This window comes from Sander vitreus, chromosome 10 (genome assembly GCF_031162955.1).
Source record: "Sander vitreus isolate 19-12246 chromosome 10, sanVit1, whole genome shotgun sequence".
Taxonomy (NCBI): domain Eukaryota; kingdom Metazoa; phylum Chordata; class Actinopteri; order Perciformes; family Percidae; genus Sander; species Sander vitreus.
Genome location: NC_135864.1, coordinates 4,860,311 through 4,885,442, shown reverse-complemented (window position 1 = coordinate 4,885,442; position 25,132 = coordinate 4,860,311). Strand labels below are relative to the sequence as shown.

General features: G+C 41.5%; 1 protein-coding gene across 1 annotated transcript in view; it reads left to right on the top strand.

Moving 5' to 3' along the window:
* Positions 1-25,132, top strand: part of ppargc1b (peroxisome proliferator-activated receptor gamma, coactivator 1 beta) — a 95,961-nt gene that overhangs the window by 63,607 nt on the left and 7,222 nt on the right. The window contains exons 2-6 of the mRNA XM_078260030.1: positions 1,804-1,989; positions 6,466-6,666; positions 19,816-19,941; positions 22,275-23,313; positions 23,519-23,564. Of these exons, the coding sequence (XP_078116156.1) occupies positions 1,804-1,989; positions 6,466-6,666; positions 19,816-19,941; positions 22,275-23,313; positions 23,519-23,564 (1,598 nt within the window). The remainder of the gene's footprint in view (positions 1-1,803; positions 1,990-6,465; positions 6,667-19,815; positions 19,942-22,274; positions 23,314-23,518; positions 23,565-25,132) is intronic.

Sequence of the window (25,132 nt, the reverse complement as noted above, 5' to 3'; positions counted from 1 at the left end):
CTTCCTTCTCGAAAATTTTTCTCTTTCTTTCTCAGTCCCTCAAGAGACCACAGTCGCTTCCCTTCACACTGAGTCACGTACACACACTTCCTGCACTTCTTCTTTTTTTTCTGTTCTCTCAGTGACGTGGCTCAGTGTTTCTGTCTGACTCTCAGCCATGTGTTGTGACTGCAAACCACGTGGCTGCTAACTTCTGACTGGAACATTGTTTCAGTAGATCACAAAATGGGGCTCTTGCCTGGGGTTTCAGGGTGTCTGAGAAGTTCTTGAGGGCGTTCCAGTGGTTTGTAAGAGGTGTCTATGTGCTGTTGAGAGCATTTTCAGGGATCCTTGAGGGGATTTAAGCAATTCAAATAAGGGTTAGATGGGGCCTTGAAGGGGTTTAATGGGGTTCTTTTAGGGGTTAAAGTGCTCCTTGAGGGGCCTCTAAGAGTCTTCAGGTGTTAGAAACATTCCACCTTGTTTTAGGGGTTCTTGAAGGGGTTTGAGGGTTTTTTGGGTTTTTTGGGTTATTAGGGTTATTAGTTTAAGAGGAAAAGGTTTCAGGTCATGGATTCAGGGTTTTAGATGGGTTTCTGGAAGTTTCTAATGGGGTTCTAGAGGATCATGAGGGTGTTTCTTGGATTCTTGAAGTGGCTGGCATGGTCCTTGATTAGCTCAGGGGACGTTAAGGGGCTTCAGGGGATTCTTTGAGTTTCACAAGGACGTTTTTAAGTTCTTAATGAGGTCAAAAGCACGTTCAATTTCTTTTGTCATTTCAAATATGAATCTGTTACTTAACGAAACATTTTGTCATAATAGTAAAGCCATGCAGTAATGCCACTGAAATAGTCCTCATAAGGTTTGTAGAGTACCCTGTAATAATGCTGCATTGGATTGTCTCTTACATTGTATGTGCACAGAGCAAATCACTTAAGAAACTGTCCACAGTTGTCATGATTCAGGCAAGGATGTGACCGCAGAGTCCACAGATTAAACAGACTAAACAGAGTAGCTCATTTCAATGATTAACACACCCTCAACCAAAAAAGGAGAACTAATCACCTGAAGACCTCTTGGGTCACAGTTGCACTTTGTTGTGAGCCACAGGGAGATATGCTGGATAAATGCATGAAAACACTTCCAGATATGTTCTGCTGGTGTACATGACACATTTTCTGTCTAATCCTGCATTGTGCCGGGGTATATGCCTCTATTGGTTTCCGTGTCGAACCTCATCTAACATGAAAGTCTCATTATCTGTAATGAGTAGCTGTTGAGAAATGAGGGGCTGTTGATGAGAGCTCCTTGTGACTCTGACAGTGAACAGTGTAATAATATACAGTATACGCCAGATCATGGAGGCTTTTATCCAAAGTGCCTCCCAGTACTTCAACTGCATACATATTTTAGAAAGGGTGGCCCAATGGGAACTAAACCCTTAATTCTAACAATGGCACTGCTGCACTGAGCAATGAACTTCACAGTAAACGCCAACCTTGGCAGTCGCAACGAGGGAACCGGATTATTTCCCATGTTTGGTAGCTTGTGTTTCAGAAAGCAGTGGTTACAGAGAAAACATCATTTCCTTTGTGATTCGCATAAGAGAGCAAAGCAGCCGACACATGTTGTTCATTTCTCACTGAGGATCTTTCCAGCTGTGATCAGCACCTCCAGTTTTTTAGGGGGCTATTTTTTACACAGTGGCTCATGCACTTTTGTTGCATCTCAAAAATAGACTAACCGCCTGGGAATTTAACTTTTATCTCAATGTTTGACTAATGTGACCTTTCCCATTTTCCTACTCTCTTTTTCCATCTTCAGTATGGGGAGGAGGAGGTGTGTTCGGATCGCTTGGACACTGACTTCCCGGACATCGACCTTTCCCAGCTGGACACCAGTGACTTCGACAGCGTCAACTGTCTCAGCGAGCTACAGTGGTGCAACGATCAGCCGGCGGACGTGTCACCGGCCTCCATCCACTACAGTACGGCAGATGAGCTCTTTGAGGTGAGCCTTCTTCATCAAAAGTACTTTCTTCTCAAGACAGCCATTGACACTGCTGCATGGGTGTGGTCCGCCATCAAAATGCATCAGAAATGTAGTCCAATATCCAGTGGTGGTAGTCATGCTTTTATAATAAACATTATTATTTAGATGTGTTCAAATGCATAGATTTAGGTGTTAGTCAATCAGTGGATGACTAACATTTTGTGGACAGGCTTTTAGTTCACTAAGAAATGGATGCAAAATATGTTACAAACACAGGTACATAAAGCCAAAAAGAAGTCCCTTGCATGAACAAAAGAAACAATAAAATGTATTCTTAATAGTCACATACACAGTACAATGTAGTAAAGTTTAATTTCTGCATTCTTAACCCATCCTAGTATTAGGAGCAGTGGGCAGTGTCTTGCTCAGGGACACTTTGACATGTGGCCGGAAGAGAGTGGGATTGAACCGCCAACCTTGTGGTTATGGGGCGACCACAAGCCACAAGCCACCCATAGAAGAAAACAACCCCCTTCAACAGCATATTCAATTCCTAATTGCTTCAGCTTTCTTATTCTTTATTTTATAAAGGACAACACACATTAATTAACATTTCTGTAAATGTGCCGGTGTTAGCCAGCTGGCTAATTTTCAACTGTAGTCCTTTGGCCACATGATTTTAGACCAGAGCAACAGGAAACGGCAAGACATTAGTACAAGTTAAACTATAAAGACAGAAGTCAACGAGACACCATACAGACAGCTAGAGCAACAAATAAGCTTTATAAGCCATGCAGAGCTAGAGGAAGCAGCAAGACATTAGCACAGTTACACATCAACAGTATCCCCATTCAGTATAAGAAGCCAGCGTTAAAGCTAATCCACAAAGTTGGCACATTTTGGCATATTTATATGCCAGGCAAAATGTACTACTATAATTATTCAGTTCTTTGACCAGAGTCATTACAGAGGCATTTTACAAAGTAAGTACAATAAAAATGTAATTATATAATATAATATAGCATTCTAATAATATAATTATAATGTATAATGTTATTTTGATATGGTCATTTTATATAGCACATTTAATCTGGGCCTCGGGGTCCGTTTGGCCAGCAGCCAAAGTTTTCTTTACTGTTGACTTGTGCAATGCCCCAACCCTTCACCTAATTCCTGTGCTGACATTTGCAGCATGTCTCAGAGGGTGCTACCGAGGTATTTCCAGTTACGCTGTGTGTAACGTGATGATGGAGGCAGTCCATCAGTTCGGAATGGCCCAATGCTTCTACAGGGCCAATTTAAAGCCCTGAGGCTCCGGTATCAGGTGCCCTTGCTGGATGAATTCAGGGAATACCCTTCTGGTTTGTCTCTATATGAAAGCAAAAGCCCGGATCATTGATTGTCTATAGGTTTCCAGCCCCGGCGATGTCTCGAGGTCCCATTACAGAGGCTTAATTGAGTGCATCTTGAAAACAAAAAGACAACAATAAAGAGAGAGTAGCATTTAGGTCCAGCTCATCGGCTGTGTAACGCAATGCTGCAGGTGGAAATTGCTGTGATGCTGCAATGCACCGCAGAGTATTGGATAAATGAAGACACGGCAAGACATGATGGGAATACGGGTGAAGTAAACACACAGACTGTCTCCGTCTGTACTCTCTTTATTCTTATTCGATCCCCATTAGCCGACGTCCGAGTTACTATTTGTCTTCCTGTTGTCGACACAAAACTTTGGGCCACAGTTTGCATCTCAAGACAGACTCAAAGTACTACATCAACAATAGTACTTATTGGTATCTTTATAAGAAAGATGCAACAACAAGATGCTTCATTAATGAGATCTGCTGACATTACCTGATGAAGAGAAGAAATAGACAAAATATGGAAAGAGACACATTTATCTAGTTATTTTCCCCTCTTCTGTTTTTTCTCTCCATCTTCCTTTCCTTTACTATTTAATTTACTGTCTGCTATCTTGTCTCTAGCTCTTTAGAAGTTTTCTCTTTTCATGTTTGCTCCATTTTTCCCCTCTCCCTTTTAACTTTCTTTACCGAATCTTTTCCTGACTTAAGTTTCACCTAGTTTCTTTCTTCTATCTTTATCTGACTTTTTTTCACCTATACACTTTTCGTTCTTTCTTTCTTGAACCTTCTCTTTTTCTGTGCCATTTGATCACTCTCATAAATACACAATTGGCCCTTGCGCCACCATTGAAAAGTCATCTTTCCATACCTCTACCACCCACCAACCCGCAACCCCCAACCATAGCATATTATATTATAGCCAATATGGTATTGATCAGATTAATACAGCAGAGCAGACGGTCAGGCGGCGTGTGATAAACACACACTAATGAATAGAGACAGATACAGCCCCCTGTGTCTCTGTCTCTCTGCTGTCCGCCGATACCCCACTTATTTACAGAAGCGTATCGAAATCTAGTCCAACGTCGGGTGGCATTGATCTGTGTTTGTGTGAGGTAGGGCTTCATTTAACCTTCGAGAGTGTAGAGAGAGAAATGAATAGAGTTGCAAAGGTTATGTATGACTTTAATAACATTAATAATGATGTGAAGGCATCTACATTGTCAAATATATAAGTATATGTTATGCTTCCTTCCATCTGTCATTGATGTTACTTTCTTTGTCTCTCTGTTTCTTTCTTACTCACTTTGGAATGTAATTACTATCCAGGAAATCTAATTGATATCCATATAATCTTATTTGTATAATCAGGTGAAATCCATGAGTGCCGTTGAATGTTCAAACATACTGGTAATGCTAACAAAGCCTCTCTGACTATGATAAACCCACATAGACATAGAATCAAATTTTAGTATGAAAAAAAAAAAAAGCAACTAAAGGACTTCATAACCATTAAAAGAAGTTAGAGTTCAAACCCATGCAGCACAATATTGTGAAGGGTGTAAACCAGGCAATAAAAGACACTTATTTAACCCAAAGACAACTGCAATTATCAGGAAAGCATCATTTATACCCCCACAAAGTTTGACTTTGATTCTGCTTACTTATGACTATGTTCTTGACTCCTGTAGAGAATTTCAAAGTCTAAAGTCTTAGCACCCAGCTAAGAGAAAGAGAGGCAGCAAGCCCGAGAGACAGAGAATAAATTAAATAATAAATAGTTTGGCAGCCGGGAACAGATAGAGCTGGATGATAAAAGAGAGAGACAGATGAATGGAGCTTGGTGGCTTCCCGTAGGCCGACCATGCTATCACCTCTCCACCAGACTCTGCTCTCAGCAAGATGGCAGCTTCATCACAGTAAACAACCCCTGTGTGGATGTAACAGGAGGCATGACAGGGTAGTAATTTAGGACTGAAATGACAGATAAACAGTATTTTCTGCTGTGTATCTTCACATTTGACCATTTCCATGCTTGCAAACTTTATATATAATAAATAAAATACAGTAGTTGAGAGCAAACAGACAGAGCCAACTGGTCAATGTATTTGATAAAATTCCTGTTTCAGCAAACCTGTGTAGTGTCCTTTCTAATGAGGTAAAAGGACAGAGTTACATCATCCATCACCATGTTAATTAAAAAGACAAAAAAAAAAGAAGCAAGAATGGACTTTAGGTATCATCTGATCCGAGTGGAGGAGGTGGAAGATAGAGGGGAGGGGGATTCAAGGAGTGATTCAGCAATGACACAGAGCTTTCAAAGGCTTTTTTTCTATCTGCTGAGGACAATAATTCCCAGTTCTAAATGCAGTATACATATACGTTTGTCAGAGGATGGTTAATTTCCAACTGACTAACACCAAATGACTCATACATGGCTGTTGTTTCATTTCTGTGGATTGCAGGGTGGAGTCACACAAAGAAATTTAGAATTGTGCATTTTTTTTTATTATTTAACTATCATAAGAGCCTGTTGGTATCTACTGTACACGCCTTGTTTCTTGCCTTATAACAGCTGTTCCTTACAAATAACAATAATTGATGTTGCTTCAGAGGTCCTATTAGCTGTTGTGAGGTTTTCTTTTGGGCAAAAATTAGACAGTGTTACAACAATCAGATAGATTGGTAGCATACAGTGTTCCAGTTAACTAAAACATCTACAGGACCTCAAACAGGAAAGATTCCAAGGAATTAGACCAGAATTTTTTGGGTTAAAAGTAAAGGTGATTGTCAGCTTTTCTTCCCATGGGAATGTGTAACATGTTGAGAGCAATAAATTGATGGTCCTCCCCTGAAGTGGTGTTGAATTCTGGGAAACGTAGGAAATCACTGGTTAATTATTGTCATTTGAAACTGTAGTTGATGGGGGTTTGCCCTTTCTGAGCACCTTCAAGACTTTCCGTGCATGCTGGCTTAAGAGTTAGCAAGTTAACTTTCAATCAGCACTTTTACTACAGCTACTCAACACACTTTACGTTAGGATGGTTACAGTGTGCATCATTTTACTTTTTAAATTGCACAGTCGCGCTGTATTCTCACCCATGTTCTCACTGTGTCTGACGTCCTCCAGATAGAAGAGGAGAATGCGGCTCTGCTCGCCGCTCTGACTGACAGTTTGGATGGCATGGTGGATGCTGAGGTGGGCGGGCTCTCCGTCTTCCCCGCCCTGGGGGAGGAGCCTGACCAGGAAGCGGAAGACGAGGACAGTCTTTCTCTCAGCACCGAGGACTTCAGCCAGTCCCTGGGGGCCGAGACAGAGGACCCGTCTCTAGTAAGGACACCTCTTATACTTCCTGTAGACGGGGCACTTTTTCTTTCTTTTACCATAGTTATTGAGCTAACATTAAGTGGAGAAACCTTTGATCAGAACACTCATTTCCATCTCCCCTGAGGGTCCCTGACCTCACTTTTGCAACCCATATCTCAACATGTACCCCCTATTTAAGAACTTGATATCTCCACCTCCAATATCCTCATGTTTTTTTTTTGTCAGTAGTCCTCGAATCAAAAAGTCTCTCGCAGCTCAAAACTGGGCGCCTGTTGAAGTGGTGAGCCTTTCATACTTGCTTCAAACAGCATCCACTCCCCTCTCTCACCCCCACCACACTGTGCCTCTCCTTTCTCATGCTCTCCCTCTCACTTTCTCTCCATTATCTTAATCTGTGTTGCGTTTACTTACCTTGATGTTACCCTTGATGGCCCGCAAGGTTCAAAGTCTGCCTTTTAACTCCAGGAAAACAGAGAGGCGCCCAGGCACACTGTAACCTTCCATCCAGTCGTGTGTGTGTGTGTGTGTGTGTGTGTGTGTGTGTATGTGTATGTGTGTGTGTGTGGGTGTCTGTGTGTGTGTGGGTGTCTGTGTGTGGGTGTCTGTGTGTATTTCTAAGGACCACATGTCCATGAATAGAAAGAAAGTTTCAAATCCTTCAGACTGGGGACATGTTGCAGATTCTTGTATATGAATTCAATTTGGTTTTGGGCACTGATTAATTCTATTAATTAATTAATGATAAGTTTTTAATTAAGGTCAGTACTGGATTTTAACTTGCTTTACATGTAGAACTACTAGTTGGCTTAGGTTAAGAGAGGTATTTAATGAGTTTTTTTTTTATTTGCACAAGACAACAAATGTCATTATGTTGCCATGTTCCCGGATCTCATGAATCACTTTGTTGAGTACAATACTATCATAACTGATAGAAACATATGGCCAAAACTAGGAATCATGACAGAACATAATCTTCTCTTTAAATCTGGATCAGGTTTAGGTTTTTAGGACCAGGGATCAAGGCAGATCAGAAGTCCTCACAAGTTCAGTAATCCAAACATGTATGTGGTCTTTCAGCATGTGCTCAAGTTTATGTTTGCTTGTTTTCAAGCCCCCCCCCCCTTCCCCTCTTTTCACACATTGCGGCTGGATGCCTCTCTGTCTCTGGGCCCCTCCGTCATTCCCTGAACCAGACTTCTAGGAAAAAACCTTGTTTTTCTCTCCTCACTCTGTCCCCCGCTTGTTATCAGCCCCTGCATGCACCTGAACTACGTCCCCCACCACAAAACACTAAACCGCCATCTCATCATACAGGAACAACAAATTGCAGTATCCCTTTACAGTGAATATTGTGGCCTACTTTCCCCTTGGTTCACTCTGCTGTCAGGAGAATGCAGGCCTGCCCCCGTCCCTGCCTGCTCTGTGAGCTTAATTGAAGCAGGAAGCTATTTCACTGAAATAAACGTCTGATGATTACTGCTGTAATGTGGCCCTATTGCACTTGTCAAGATGAATTCAGCCCACTTCCTTAATTTGACTTACATTTTACAGCAAAGGGGCTGCTTATTGGGTTTTCTTGTGTGCTCTGATTTAGCGGCAGTCTACAAAGATACTATTGTTTGGCAGCCATGAGTCATGCCGGATGGCTGAATACCTAAAACGTAAATATTCACCGAGCTGCACCGAGTCGTGCTATAAAACAAGTCTGTCAGTGAAGTCGGAGGAGCTTTGTGAAGCTCTACAATGAAAGGTTGGATGTTTAGCAATAGTTGAAGTTCAAGGATGTAAACTAAGGGAACGACAGGACTCAACAAGGCCACCTCTTAATGCTTGCCCAAGACCGCCTGATGATTAGAAATGATAAGTTGTGAAAAAGCAGTTCTTCATATTAAAAGGCGATGCCATGCCCGCAGTGTGACTCCAGGGAAGGCACTGTCTGTCCATTAGTCCAACACTTGTGTCAAGAAATACTTCAAAATTGAATTAATTGCCATGGCATTTGGTACATATATCCACGGTGGCCAGAGGATGAATTCTAATGACTTTGGTTGATCCCCTGACTTTTCCTCATGTCTGGTTTAGATTTAAATGTCTCAACAAGTATCGGATGGTTTGCCAGGAATTTGGTACATATATTCATGCTCCCCTCAGGATTAATTTGAATAACTTTTGTGATCCCCTGACTTTGATGCTCTAACCATCATAAGGTCAACATTATAATTTGTCCAGTAATGCTACTGTACTTTGTTTGCACGCTGGCATTAGTATTAGGTTTAAAGCACCGCCCACACAGAGCTGCTAGCATTGCTCTAGTTTACTCTTGTTTTAATTCCACATGAACAAGTATACCACACCTGTGATCTACAGCTCTGACTTTAGAAATGTATGGTTTTTTTAGTTTGCATTTTGCAAACTAAAAAAGACTTGGCAAGTTGAGTTGAGACTTGGCAAGTTTAGCGACCGATATGGACTTTAAAGCTTTAGTGTGTAACTTTTGGATATTAATGAACGTTACATTCAAGCCATTGCCAAATGAGTTGCTACAAAGCTAATTAAGACTATCAGCTCCACACAACTCTCTCTGGATTTCTCAGTATGATTATGTTCAGAAGATTGTGTCGTCCAGTAACTTTCCCGCGCAGAAACTCGAGTGAAGATTATGACCTCTTCTGAAGAGTCCATCATGTTTTATTAATCCTCCGTGTCCTCCTTGGTTACTAGCAACTGGGTGGTGGAGGAGGGGTGGGGGGCTGTGCACGGTCACAGAAGGCGCCAACAGTTTTGTTGTCATTACTTAGAATTCCTCATGGGGTAGACAGAAACTATGCACTACAGCTTTAAGGAGCAGGTATTGTGTGTCATATTTGACCCTTTTGTTTGTCTAAGACTGACCTTTACAGAATCTGACTGGCATCAGAGAGAAAAATGACCAGAGGAAGGGGCATTCCTTCCAAATCGGTGGAAATGATAATGACTTTAATGACCTTAGATAGTTCAGTGCAGCAATAAGTGTGGTTTGGCAGTTGAGGAAGCCAAAAAAATGCCAAGCCTCACAGTGATAGCCATTAGTGTGTGACTTACACTATGCTGGCATAGTAACAGCAAACAGGACGCAATGAGACAGAACAGGCTTTGTTGCTGTAACATGGAGGTATTGTTTGGTCCTAAACAACAGGTCAGCCATGCTGAGAGGTCAAGTCACCACATGCCATCGTCTTCGCTGTTGTGTTGCAAAACATTGTGGCCCCACACACATGACTGCCCTGCCCTCCGCCGTCTCACCTTGACGACTCCTTGGTTATCTGTCAACTTGTGTCAAAATAGGAACCAGTGTAGGACGGTTAATCAGTTACGCCTGCCAGTTTTCTCAGGTTCCACTTCCATCTAGTGAGAAAAGACACTGAAGGGCAAATGAGAACGTTCTGATAGTTAGCGTTATATACTGAGGAGAACCTGATTAAATACAGCGGCAGTCATCTTAGAAACCCCCTCCATCACACTTATGTCGTCTGTCAGCTTGTCTGTCAGAAGTGTATTCACTTCTGCATTTCTGCTGCTTTCAGTATTCTGCCACAATGCAACAACATTGATGGTTGAATTTAAAACAAATGAAAAGATATCATTTCCAACATTCTTTTATTGAACAAATTGAACATTGAATTAAATGTAAAAGGCACCACTAAAGAAAACGACAGTTACACTTTCCTCTGATAAAAGAAATCTCTTGAGTGTCTCGCGATATGTCGCAACCTCGTGATATGTGTGTAGCGCCAGTTAAAGGTCCAATATGTAATATATTTACTGTAATAAATCCAAAAATGACCCCAATGCGTCATCAGATATTAAGGAAACATGCTAAGTTTAAATACCATCTATTCTGACAACAATGCTAATGCCAGTATTTTCTCCTTTTGAAATTTCCGTTCCGTGACGATTTCCGTTTGTGTTTTGGCCTGTTTGTTGTTAACAACTGCCCAGTTTGTCAGCCAGGGGTCCGTTTCAGGAAGGAGGTTTAACAAACTCTGAGTTGATTTACACTGAGATGGAAACTCTGAGTTTTCGGTTCCAGAACAGCTGATATGAGTTGGTTCAATCAACTCAGAGTAGGTTCACGCGCGTACACCACCACAATAAAAAGGCAGCATGAATGGAGCCATGATACTACGATTCACCATGGTAACAACCACAAACAAACGGGTCGGCGGAAATACTCATGCGCACAAACAGCGAGTTTGAACATGTATTTCGTTAAGAAAGCAGGACAGCGGCTGCTGCTGCAACAGAGAGAGAATTGGTGTGGGAGAAAGCTGCTGCTCGAGTCAATGCGTAAGCATTAACAGAGTATTCATTTCATATTTAATCACAGTTAACTTATAATATTACTGGTGAAAACTGGAATTGTATTACACCTATAATTTCATTTAGGTGCAATCCTGCGGGCGTAAAAGTAAGCTACTACTAATCCCATTCTGAGGCTGCAGCACCATGATCATTAACAGAACTATAATGTATAATCATTTATTTCTTTTTAATGGCTCTCACTGGTTTGTGTCCAGGGAACAATACAAAAAACGTTTAAAAAACGTTTCAGAGCGAGTCACACTTTTCTGACGGCTCTGCATACAGCGGCTTTACTATTACAGTACGATCCGCATCACCAATAAGAAAACTGCCGTTTGCAAAAAACGTCATGCGACACAGAGAATCTGCTGGGATGTTGAAGCATGTCCACGATGGTGGATGTTAGTGATATGAGGACGGATAAGGTATCTACATATCTGATGGACTGTGAAAAAAATGTGGAAATGAAAATACATTTAGTCGGGACTCCTATCATCTCCCGACGTAAACTCTTTGTGAAGTAATACAGCTTTTTCATCAACGGGATCGTCGACAAAAGGACATGACACAAACGTTTTATAATCTGCCTAACAATAAGTTTTATTTAGCCTATTAAGTGTTTATTCATGCAGATAACAAACTGCATTAAAATGCGCCTGATACAGACTGAATGAATGAATGAGGAAATGAGTGAGAAGAAACCTCGAGTTTCTTGAAGAAAAGCTGCTCCCGACCAGGTTAGGTTCAGACTCAGTTACCATAGTAACTGACTCTGAGGTTAAGTTACCTCTCTTTCTGAAACAGAAAACTCAGAGTTTCCCTCATCTCAGGGTTAACAAACTCAGAGTTTTCACTAAACCTGCTTTCTGAAACGGACCCCAGGCCGGGTTGGGTTTACGTGTTTACAGGTATATCTGGCAACCCGGTTGCGCTACAGCTGCGAGGTTAGTACAGCCATACACGCAGCAAACAAACAAACAGGATCAACGGAGATTGATTTTACCCGACAAAAAAAAAAACCCTGCATGTTTCAATAGTTGCGTGACCAGAGACGTAACAAACCCGTTTGGGTAAATATTGGAGATGTATTTGAAAGATGGAGAGACAGCTTAGAGCCCAAAAGGACGCAGAGTTGGCTAATTCCCTCCTGAACAGGTAAGCATTAGCTTCAGGCTAATTTATCACGGCTACTAGGGACGGACATTTTATGTCATTTCAACATTTGTGTACTCACATTGAATTATATAGAGTACCCTAGTTGGTTACTCACAAAAACAATTGAGACACAGCCAGTAAAGTGATCCAGACTGGTCCTGGCTAGCCCTGCTAACTGCTAACGCTACCGGAGGACCAGGCAAGCACCCACGGCTGTTTACAACGTGTAGCCGACAACTGTGAGTTATTTGAAGCCGAGAGAGGGGGGCTGTAAATCGGAAAGAGAGGACCTTGAGTTCGAGGTGTGTTTAGCGATTGTTGCCGTAATTCTAAGCCAATAAAGTCTGTTCAGACGGCAAGGTAATGGTATTTTTAGCGGTTCCTGTCGTAATTCTAAGCCGAGGAAGTGTGTCTGGCGTGTGGAGAGGATGGCGAGGTTGTGGGATTTTTTAGCGGTTCCTACGGTAATTCTAAGCCTGTCAATTGTGTACAGAGCTCCACGTGAGCACGGGCATTTATGACTGTCAATATAGCCAGCATCTAACGTTAGCTACTCCACTGTGCTGTGAAGTAATGTCTGGCTATGTGAGACAAGCATATAGCAACAGTGTTGTGGATGCTGCGGTCAGCCTGGCAACCTCCGTAAACTTTGAGTCTGGGGAGGAGGGGGCGGGGGAGACGACTCTCTCCAGTATTTTGAATTTGTACTGCAGAAACTATTTTAAACACTAGCTGTCAGTATTACATATTGCACCTTTAATATTGTGATGACGATAAAAAAAAAAAAACGGTATATTGTGCAGCCCTAGTGGAAACAACATTCTTTATGCATGAAAACTAGGAAGAACATCAGTTTCTTTACCATTGAGATTTCTGCTTGCTTTTGACACTTTGGGGGTGGAAACCAAGGAGGCACTGGCCCTCCTGTGATTGGTCAGTTTGAAGGCGATCTCAATGATTCATGTGTAAGAGACCTGAAAAGAACAGGAAGCAGACTGACACTGAGAGCAGGTTGAGAAGTAATGCTGTGATTAACTTCAGTGGCACAAATTTACTTTCCAGCATGATGCAGGTTTTTTCCTGGAAGACATGTTTATTTTCTGCTTTCTGGTCCTGTGACCCAAATCTTTAACCTTTTAGTTTAGTTCATGAACTATTAGCTTGTGCTCAACTTAGTGAGTCACTGTTTGTGCTCTGCATGTTACACATGTAAATACCAATAATTCATCATGCATTGTATTGCTGCAGTAAGCACTCATGGTTTATCCTGCAGCAGCACTTCATATGTCAAATACTACAACAGTAGAGCTGAGAAAGTCTGTTTTATTCCCAGACACACAGCGCTCAGTCAACTGCTTGTTGCTTCATTCCTCTGACAGCTGGCAAGATAACACGCTTTTCCAAAAGTTTCCTCTAATACACGGAGGTCTCTTTTTATGTCACACAGCCACATACTTTTACTGCTGCTGCTTCTAGGCTGCTACTACACTTTCTACCTCTAAAGTACTTATGTCTCTGTTATCTAAAGTTATGAGATTCCTGATAGCATTTACATTTTCCCCCCACTTAGGATCAACCAAAAATAGCCATGCAAGCAGTTGGCAGTAGGAATGCAATTAAAATGCCTTTTTTTTATTTTTTTATTTGAACTTGCGAATTTGGTTCAGAAATGTTGCCTGACTTGTACAATTTGTCATAGATGCATTACAAGTTGCATGTGGCACATTGATTGACAAATTAGTGCCATTTTTAGCGTTTCAGATTTCCTTGTTGTGATCTCATCGAACTCCATCTTCACTGTCTCTAATAACTACACTAGTAGTACTATTACTATTTACCTGTAACAGCCACTTAGCTGTAGTAATGCCAGACCTTTCCCAGTTTAAATTGCTGATTACACTACAAGTACATATATATTTATCAGAGCTCTTCGATCTAAAGATCTTTTTTTAGATTAACTTGTGAGTGCGAGTCTCCAGTAGTTCCAGGACCTTTAAAAGAAAGCAGAATATTTCACTTTACCATATATAAATCCTATTTCTGCATCATAGCTCTGTTTCCATTGTGTATACTATCAGTGGCAAAAATAGCAACCTAACATTCACATCCACTCGCACATAAAAGCCTGGTGTAATAACATTATCATGTTTACTCTACTGAAGCTGCCGTGTGTGTGTGTGTGTGTGTGTGTGTGTGTGTGTGTGTGTGTGTGTGTGTGTGTGTGTGTGTGTGTGTGTGTGTGTGTGTGTGTGTGTGTGTGTGTGTGTGTGTGTGTGTGTGTGTGTGTGTGTGTGTGTGTGTGTGTGTGTGTGTGTGTGTGTGTGTGTGTGCGCGCGTGCCATCCCTTATTTCCATCAGTTGAGTGGTTTACTGTCACTCATGTGCTCAGGCCTGTGTGAGTGTGTCGCTGACCTCTCCTGGTGAGAACTGATACTGCAGGGTGTGTGTGTGAGACGCTGCCACACTGTGCCTCTCCTTTCTCATGCTCTCCCTCTCACTTTCTCTCCATTATCTTAATCTGTGTTGCGTTTGCTTACCTTGATGTTACCCTTGTTGGCCCGCAAGGTTCAAAGTCTGCCTGTAACTCCAGGAAAACAGAGAGGCGCTGAGGCACACTGTAACCTTCCATCCAGTCCTGTGTGTGTATGTGTGTGAACTTGTCATAACTCTAATTACATCCAATTACATTATTTTTGTATTGCTTTCCATGCAATTTAATTTATATATATTTTAATATATATAATATATATATTATTTAATCGCGGTTAATCACAACATTTCTATAGTTAATCACAATTAATCGCATGTTTTATCACATGAATAAAATTCTATTATTTTGCATTTCAGAACAGATTTTAAGTACATATTAAAAATGGAAAGCCATTCTTACCAGTGGATCTTAATTGGGAATCAAATGAATGCAAAGAAAGTTACTTCACGAACTTGACTTTAATATTTGTAATTGTTTATTATATATTTACTGTAAACAAAAGAAAAATGTGTGTATCTGTCATTATTGCACAATTCCTCCAAGTACCTAACCTAACTGAGATGTAACACTAACACTTATACAGTACAAACAAAATGGTCCAAAAACCAGATGCCACAGCAGGACATTGGTAACCTTTACGTTTTTCTAATAAGGAATGTAACAATTCTCCTGGACAGAAAATGTCCCAAATGACAAAAACAGTCAAAAAAACAATACAAACAACACAGTCCTAAAACCGTATGCTGATATACATAGTTAATATAGTGTGCTGTAACTTCTAAATAATGTTGATTACTCACTGACGTCCAGTGATCACCGGTTAATGAGACAGCGTTTGCAGCACCTTGCAGCAGTTCCAGTTGGGCTGCTTTCTCCGTGTCGTACAGGATGTGTGTACATGTAACTACTGTCCCCCTCGACAACTTTTTAAAAGTAAACTTTCCATTTAGAATCTTATTGGCATCCATTTTGGCGTCTCGCGCTCCCCATCCACCCAAAACGTAACGTTAGCCTACTACTCTTTGGCCGGCTCGCAAGCCCAAACAAGTGTGTGCGGCGTGCCTGTTTTGTTTCCGGTCTAGCTAGATCCGGTGTGGTGTTATAGTTTTTCTAACGTTACTAGTTGTTGCAACACCATGTGAAAAAAACTACAAAGTTTGCCAGGCCAAAAAGAACGTTAATCTCGCGATAAAAAAATTGACGCCGTTAAAATGGGTTTGCATTAACACCGTTAAAATATATATAAAAAATGTATGTGTATATATATGTATATATATACACTCCTGTAAACTAAAAAAATTGACTATGGGTTTTGCATAAACACGTTAAATATATATATATATATATATATATATATATATATATATATATACACTCCTCAAACTGACAGTAGATGTATACAAAATCACATTTGGAAGCCCTATACAACTTAGTCTTACTAATTTATAGTTAATTATATCAATGTTTTGACATGTTAAATTGACATAAATAAACTGGATTTACATGCCAATCCTATTAATAGAATAAATACGTGATAAAATAACCTGATTGTATATCTGATATGATCAAAGACCTTTTTAAAGGAAATCGGACAATTGAAAATGTATTTAGGAATATTAATAATAAAGTTTAGGAACAAAGATGGGTGAGACAACCAAAATAAAATGTCTTAGGAACCCATCGGCACTCGGTCTGATGAAGATTTAGCCTCTGGGGGCAAAGGTCAATATTTCAGGGGTTCCGGTGTAGCCAGCAGATATCTGGGCTAAGACTTCCTGTTCCGTGTGCAGGTCATTGTTTACAGTCTGATTAGCAACTTGAGACACGAGATTGGAATTGGAGTTGAGAGACGACATCTAAGACTGTATTGTTCATCTGCATATGAATGCAAATACATAAAAAAAGCTAAAGCGCCGTCACCGTTATGCAGCCAAAGCCCACTCAAACATGTTTGGTCCAAACTACTCGGACTACAAATGAAAACCAGAACGCTTCCGATACCAAAATGTTTTCCCGTTGCTGCAGATTCTGCATTCAGATGCAGATATCTGTATATAGAGATTACATTCTGCAATTGCACCTCCACTTTTTCTATACAGCATATGTATGTGTGTGTGTGTGTGTGTGTGTCCTACCACAGAACAAGGCTTGCATTGATGCTGCCAGTGGAGCTCTGGAAGGCGTCCAGAGTAGAGTGTTTGAGGAGGCCCGGACGGTGTCCGGGGGGACTTTCAATGTTTCACACAGACACAAACCTTCAGTCTCCTCTTCACTTTCCTCAATGGGACTCACAGAGGAGCGTCAGCACACGCTCTGAGCCAAGTTGGCTCGCCCACAAAGGGCCGCGGTGGCTGCGTTGGTGATGCAGGCGGTCGTCCTGTCACACATTTGACCCAGATAGTATTCTGTGGTTACAGCCAGCTCTGTTGAGTGGTAATGTTGTACTCATTAAAGCATTACAGTAATATACAACGCTAGGGGGTTAATAAACTATGACCCCTGGACAATGATCTGTAGCTTCATGGCAAACAACCACCATTAGAACCAATCTGCAGTTGTTTATGTTTCATGTCTCATCAGTTTGATCTATTGCTTTCCTCTCTATAATGTTTCACATTATTATCACATAAAGATGCATGCCAACAAGTGTATTAAAAACCCGTCTTAGATATATGCAGTCCCCCATATAAAGTTGAACTAGAGGTGAGTCCGCAGGTTTGATGTATACAGCATTTATAGATGTTTTGGCACCGTCATTGAGGCCCAGTGGATGATTAAATAGCAAAGTGAATGGCTAAATATATAACAAGGGGGCTGGGTAATCACAAACATGAAATATTTGTAGTGTGCTTAGTATATTGGATATATAAAAGATCAGGGTTAGCTGAGCAGATATTAGTTAGCTACTGTAAAACACTAACATTATACCATGGCCGTGGGAAATACTGGTTTCTGATTGGCTACATTTCTTGTTTCCAAAGTTTTTCTCCACTGTAAATTCCCATATCAAAAGGTTTCTCTCTGTGATATTCTCATTGTTTCACAACATAGAAACACAGATGTATTTGGAATAATTGAATCATATGATAGGTTTATGTTGGAGGTATTGGTTTTGAATAGTCATTCTTTGTCATTCTCAAGTTTGGTATGGTGGATATAGCTCTAAATACTGCAATACATGTTAGCCCCAGGTGTCTTTGCTATGATGAAGAAACAAGTCAGAAGCACAAAGCAGAGCTGTAGCAACACAGCAACATTGTTGCGGACTTCAACCACAATTGCCCCAAAATCTGAAAGTGAAGTGAAGTGATTTAAACGGCTTATGAATGTATTTTTGGGGTTCTACTTTAGCGTCCACTCACTGAAAGCGACATACACAAAAGAAATTAAAGCTTGGTGATTGGTTTTTCATGTAGACATAGTTAACTCCCTTCTTTACAGTGTCATATACAGTCCTGTAAAGTTACTCTTCTTTTGTAAGCGTCTCATCTTTTTAAACTGATAATTCAACTGTGAGTTTACACATTCACATTTTAGATGTGCTTACGTAACCCCAGAAAATGATTGGTGAGCTTTTACTTACAATGACACCCAAAATACTGTAACTCCTCCTTACTTATCCAAACACAAAACCAGCAATGGATTTATCATTAGAATTGATATTTTTCCTCACTATCCTTGCTAGAGTGTACAAACACAATCTGTCCATTTCCCAAGAGATGAGGGTGTCCAATATGGCTGCCGGAGGGTGTGTTGCATTAAGTGAACCCTCAGTGTGCAGAGACCTTTGCTGTAAATCATTTGGGAAGCCCTAGTATATCTCACTGCTCCAATTTCCATTCCTATCACATCTGTATTTTCTACACCGTCTCCTTCTGGAGAAAACGCTGCGCAGCTTAGTAGGGGGGATTTTCTCCTTAAGCTGATTTATATCAGCTGATAGTCCAGTTATGAAGCTAGGCACTGGAATAAATGGATGAATAGACAGATGGAAAGAAAAGCAATGAAAGGACAGTGGGAGTTAGGAGCGCTTGTGTTAATATCCATTTGAAAGGCAATACCCTAGGAAGGATTCAGGAGGGGGTTTGTTCTGTTTCCTCTCGGTGTCTTGTATTACTGTTTGATCTCAAGGAAGGAAGGTATGGAAAGAAGGAGAGGTAAAAGTCAATATTAAGGGGGGTGGATGGAGAGAAGGAAAAGTACACAGGTTTAGATGATGGTTGCCAAATGTTAGAGATGGAGAGAAAGCATGAAGATGAGAAATGGGAAGGGAATGGCAAGTAAGAAGGGATGGTAGCAAATAGGGCTGCACAATATGAGGAACACATGCGATATCCGATAATGTTGTTGAATGTCACGATAACGATATTACTTGCGATAAATAAACAGAAAATAAAGTGTACTCAGTTCTGCTGCTTTCAGTATTCTGCCAAAATACAACAAACTGCTTTCGCGAGTGTTTATCGTGCCAGTTGATATTCCAATGACGATTAAAAAAAAAACAACAACAATATATTGTGCAGCCCTAGTAGCAAATATGTATGGATGAAAACAGAAAGAAGGAGCTGGAAGAGGCTACGTGGATTAAAGGAAAGGCAGAGAGGATGGAGTTTGGAGGTAGAGAAAGAAGGGAGAAAAGTAAGATGGAGAGGATGAGATGGAAAAAAGGGTTCTTGTTGGTACAAATGAGAAGACATCAGGAGGAATGAGAAAGGGACCAGGGATTGATAGAAAGACGAGACTTTTAGGCTGGAGGAGAAATTGAGGAGCAGAAGTCATATTCCGTGTTATTATAGAGAAAGAAATGGCTGAATCCAGCTCTTTAATGGGAAACGTGAATGTGCCATGTAGCTGTCAGCTTTAGTGATGTGATAAATGTATAGTATCATAACCTCATGGCCTCTTCTGCACACCATTCCCCTGTACAAACATCCATCTGCAGGAAGTTAACAGCTGACAGAATATAGATTCAAAATCGGAATGAAAGGCGAGGAGAAGAGTTTGGAAGGTTTCCCACTTTGGTCCTCATAAAGGACATCATTACAAGAATAAAAGCACGTCCTCTTACTGAGAAGTAAATAAATACTGTTGCACGTATTATGTTGGATGCTAATCTGCAAAGTGTAGCCTAACTGATTTCTTCTTTCCACCCTCTTTCTCACTAGCTAAAGAAGCTGCTGCTGACTCCTCCCAACGTGCCCACGGGCATCGACGCACACAAAGATAGAGTCCAGGGGCATCGCTATAGCAACCGAAGCCTCAAACTACGGCCGGTCAGACCTCTGGTCAAGGTGAGGCACGGAATACTGTGAATACCTGATGATTAAAGGTAGACTTGGCTGGTTTTCATTAAGTGGTAGTTTAGTATAATTTTTGAAAACATTTTAAAACGTACTCTCAGTACTTTCTCAGACTGAAGTAGAACTGGAGCAGTCTGTTCTGCTGCAACCCCCACACTCTCTTTATTCACTGGTTAACGCCCCATTCCCTGTGTCTTCTGAAGGCTGGCGAGATAACTAAATTGGATTTTTCCAATCACTCCCCCTCAGAGGTGGCGAGTTTAGTCAGAAGTAACTCACTGTTGCATGCAGGGCCTGCAATCACTGCCACTGCAGACATTGGGCTTCAAACATGTGCCCGCACTTATCTTTTGCAGGATAGAGTCAGAACAATACAAAGAACAGATATCTGCATTTGAATATGAATCATTCCAACGTTTTCAAGACTGCTCGCTAGGAAAAATTACAGGAATAGGTTGTTCAGATGCTTGCAATGGCCTAGGTTATGTTTTCTCGCTTGTGCTCACACAAAAAAATGGCTGTTCTTTGTCAAAACCAAAGGTGGATGTAGAATGACACAGGCTGCAAACACCGGTCATCTAAACACACTGCCCACACAAAAATGACACACAGCTGTATCCCTTTAACTAACCCTACATTTTGTAGTTTGCAGGTTAGAAAACGCTAATATGAATCATAAAGCACTTAGACGTGCTGGATCAGGGATCATTTTCTCGTCTTGTAAAATGTGCATCATTCTGCCTTAAACAACATCAACCCCACTTTAAGTAAGTTCATTACACTGGCTGTCTGAGGGAAGTTTTAGCATCAAGGTTCAATTACAGGCTTTTTCAATCCCAACAAGAATAACTTATCATGAAACTACTGAAAAGCTGGTCATCGGTGGCTTCATTGCAAAAACAATAGCCATTAGTATTGGCCTTTAATAACTTGTATTAGCTTAATCCTACTTAGTTCCTGGATTATCATTATACAGCGTTAAGGATCAAAACAAAATCACATTTTCAAGTTTTTCAAATGATAAATCTCATTTTAGACGAAAAACACTTGGAGCCTTCAAGCTTGCAGAGACCTTCAGCTGCTGCCCATGATAGATGTGGTGTCAGGAAGAGAGGATATTTACTATGGCTACTGCTGTATGACTTAGCAGTAATTGGATACCTAGTAGCATTGTGCTTCAGAAAGTGGTCATTGATTACAACACCAGTCATTTATCTTGTACAAGCATAAAGCATGGTGAGCCTTCACACAGCCTTCTGCTCCGGCTCAAGCGAGGAGGATACCCACAGGTTGCAGCGTGGGGATAAGCCAAGCGTGTATCCATCGCACGCCCTCCTAACCTCGCTGTTGCTAGCTGTGTGTGTGTGTGTGTGTGTGTGTGCGCGCGCATGCGCGCGTGTGCTTGAGCTTTAATTTTAGAGGAGTGCGGCTTTTCTGTGGCAGATGGCGGGAGTATTGACTGACAGGGCAAGAGGGCAACAGTGAATTATAGTCTCTCTTCCTCTTTATGAGCAATATAGAATAAGCAATTTCATCGCAGCTGCACACTGATTCATCCCTCACAAAGTCGTAAGCAGAATATACTGCTGTGTGCTCAGTGTTCCTGTATCCAGGGCAGGAAATGGAAGATACACTCCTGTGTTCTTGAGTCCATTTTTTGTTACGTTACGTGGTTCATTTGTCTTGTTCCCATGACCGACTGTAGACAGTGTGATGAGACATTTCCACAGCTAAAGTGGAGTTTGGTAGAAAATGAAAGATGTTTAATCTGACACAGTGATAGTAAATGTCAGGTTTTAGTGTCAGTTCCTCACAGTCAAAGATCGAGGGCTTTTTTCTAAGGTTGCCATTTTGTATTGATGTCCTTGACTGAAGCCTAAATAGACGATGTGTCGTATGTGTTTTTTTGGTACTGATCAAAATGTCTGGTAGAGTAACTTACCAGGCATATCTCTCCATCCATTGACTTGCTTTTGCAGCATTAAGTTCTTGTAGTCTAATCTTCAGTCCTCACAAAAGCTTAACAAGATCAGGGCTACAGGGCTACAGGTCTATATTCTCTCCATTTGCCGCCCTCTTGTAAATCCAGACCATTTCACTTACCATTTATCTATTAATTTGTTTAAGGGCTCTTTATTGTCATAACACCAGCATCAGAGGTTGCTTACATTGCCGACCCTTTTCTCCATTTAATAATTAAACTAATTACTATTTACGTGACTGAAATTGAAACATTTGCATTGTGGGCTAGATGTTTTTGCCAGCAAACAGTGTGAGAATAAAGTTTCACACTGGTATTCCTGTTGGTGTTTCTCCACCCTCAGAGTGACCTCCGTCAGGAGCGGAAGCCCCGAGCGGTGCGTCCAGCTGGCCGCCTGTGCACAGAACTCCACCGCCACCTCACCACCGCCCGGGACTCGGAGGACACCCCGGTCCTCGACACAGAGGAGGACGAAGAGGACGAGGAGAGTGAGTCGGAGGAGGATGAAGAGGAGGAGGAAGAGGAGGAGTCTTCCAGCAGCGAGGTGGAGGGTGTGGCAGTTGTGGCTGCCGTCCCCGCTGAGCCAGCGAAGCCACAGTTTAGCTCAGAGAAAGAACTGCGCTCGGTGGTAGAGCTGATCACGTACATGCACACTTACTGCCTGCCCACACGCAAGCAGCAGGGCTGGGATCGTAAGGACCGTGAAGCCCCGAGGCCTCGGGCCAGACCTGAGGCCTCCCGCCTGGTCGCCACAAACTCTCACAGCAGAGTTGTTTTGGTGGCTACTCCTGGGACTAGTGGGGGTTTTACTGGGACAGGCATCGGTGCCCCCAGGAGGCTCCCCTTTGCAAGGCGAAGGGAGATGAAAGCCAACTCCCTTCTGCGTGAGCTCCTGCAGCAGAGCAGCTCTTTCGATGTCAGCAAGCCTTACAGACTGCACAGCCCCCCATACTCCCACAGTCCTAACAGAGTAGGAGTATCTGCTCCTTCTGCTACGGCGAAATCAGTCTCAACCTATGTCCCCAGCTCCAGCACCCCTAAGCTAGAGCTTCGTAAAGACTCCTCTTCTCACGAGGGGAGAAGCTACTCCTCGGAGGCGCCTCAAAGCCCAGAGGAGACCGCAGAGGACGGCAGCTCTTTCTCGGTTCGGCGCTCCCGACGCCTGGCCTCCTTCCCCAGCCGCTTCGCCAAGAGGCTGCGGCCTGGACGGGCGAGGGAAGGAGAGGGGAGGGACAGGGAGGAGAGGGAGGAGGGACGAGCATGCGTCAAACTCATGCCAACCCAAGCAGGAGCGGGGACGACGACGGAGAAGCAGCCAGAGCAGCTAACGTCGGGTGACAGCAGCGCTGGTACAACGGAGCCGACCAAACCCTGCTGCCACGGTGAGATGGATAGGAAAGATACAGGCTACATTCATACGACAGGGTTATCTCAATGTTCTGATAATATCAGACTTTATTTTAAGACTCTGATTATAACCCATAACTTTTCACACTTTAACACTCATTGTTAAGAAGTGACAAATCAAAGAGACATGCATCTTCCATGTTGTGCGTGGTTGTAACTGGCTTTTTATTCTGATTGCAGAAAAGCGAGCCTGCCTCTGTCTGCCTCTCCACCCCAAGTCCACTGGGTGAGTTTCTCTATGTAAAGTTCCTGCTGTGTTTTATCATACAGTAGTAGCTTGGTGCAACATTATGCAGCATCTAGTCTGCAGTAGCAGAGTACTTAATGTTAAGAATTGCGGAAGCATCCTTTAATGAATGTCTTTTTTGTTTAGAATGCTACATAGTGCAATCGGAAACTGTGCGTAAACAAAACTATCTATTACAGTAGTTCATAACCAGCTATTTTGTAAGCTAAAAAGAGATCAACAGTGTAGGTTTTTATAAAAAAAATTATTTTGAAGACAGACAAAATGAAGCAGAAGTTCACCTCTTGTAATTTTAACCATATACTCCAAAATTACTTAAAGTGCATTAATAATTACTATTAAAACTCCACTTCCAATATTAGCTATAGCTAAACTGTTGGTGTGCTAATTCCCAGAATTCACACTCTCTTGTTCTTTATTTTGCAGAGCAGACAGGTGTGAGGTAGATGCCTCATGGGAAATCCTTCAATGACAAACATATGCTTTCATTATAGTGAAATGTTATACCTGGCCCTTAATGTAAACTGCCTCTTAAAATTCATACTGCTAACTATTTGTACTTCACAACCCAATTTTCAGACAGGTGTTATTAAATTACCTCAGCAAAAGTTAGTTTAAAAGTCTCACAATAGGATTTGATAAAAGCAGTATAGTGTATCTTTAATAATAATTTGCATCATGTAAAGGATTCCAGATAAAACCAGCAAAGTATCAATCTCAGTAAAAGATGACACTGACGCTAACTTATGATCCATTTTGCTACTAGTTTGTGATCCAGATTTTGGTAACTACAGCCAAAGTGCAAAACATTAACTTAAAATGTAAGATCATATCGCTCCAGTATTTGTATGCACTTAATACACAACAGTACTCCAGGTAGAGTCCCGCCACTTAGTCTGATGTCAAATCTAAATGGATTCAATGGGAGCTACTGTTCCACATTGCTGAGGAAACGCATTGAACATCATCAGAATCAGTAATTCATGAGTGTACTGAGCGAGGAACCGAGTCCATTAAGGAGCAGAAGATAGTTTCAGCTGTACTAATCTAATGCCTGTAAACATGTCAACTACTGTGTTAATAATTGTTGCTGTAATTTAAAAATTCAGCACTAATTGACATGATCCTATTTGGGTATTTGTCTCATTGTCTAAATTATATAATCTAATGCTTCACAATGTGGCAGCAGTCCATAATTCATTAATTAATTAGAGGAAAAGTCTCTAAAACTAAGTTAAGACAGCTGAATAGACAATACATTTCTTATGAACGTATTGACATTTAGCATACCAAAGTGTGACAGAACTATCTGGACAAGCTCAAATTGTGAATCTCGAAGCGCTGTTAGTTGTAGATGAAAGAAAGAATATGATGTGAACGTGCTTAAAACAAAACAAAAAAACGAGAGTCTGGATTCATTTAAACATGGTTTGCAGTCATGTATAATCTCATAAGACTGTATACTATTTGGAAATTGTAACGAGATAAGCCAGCCCAGAAATTCAGCAATTTTATTCAAAGATCCCTATTGAATGCTCCGACTTTGA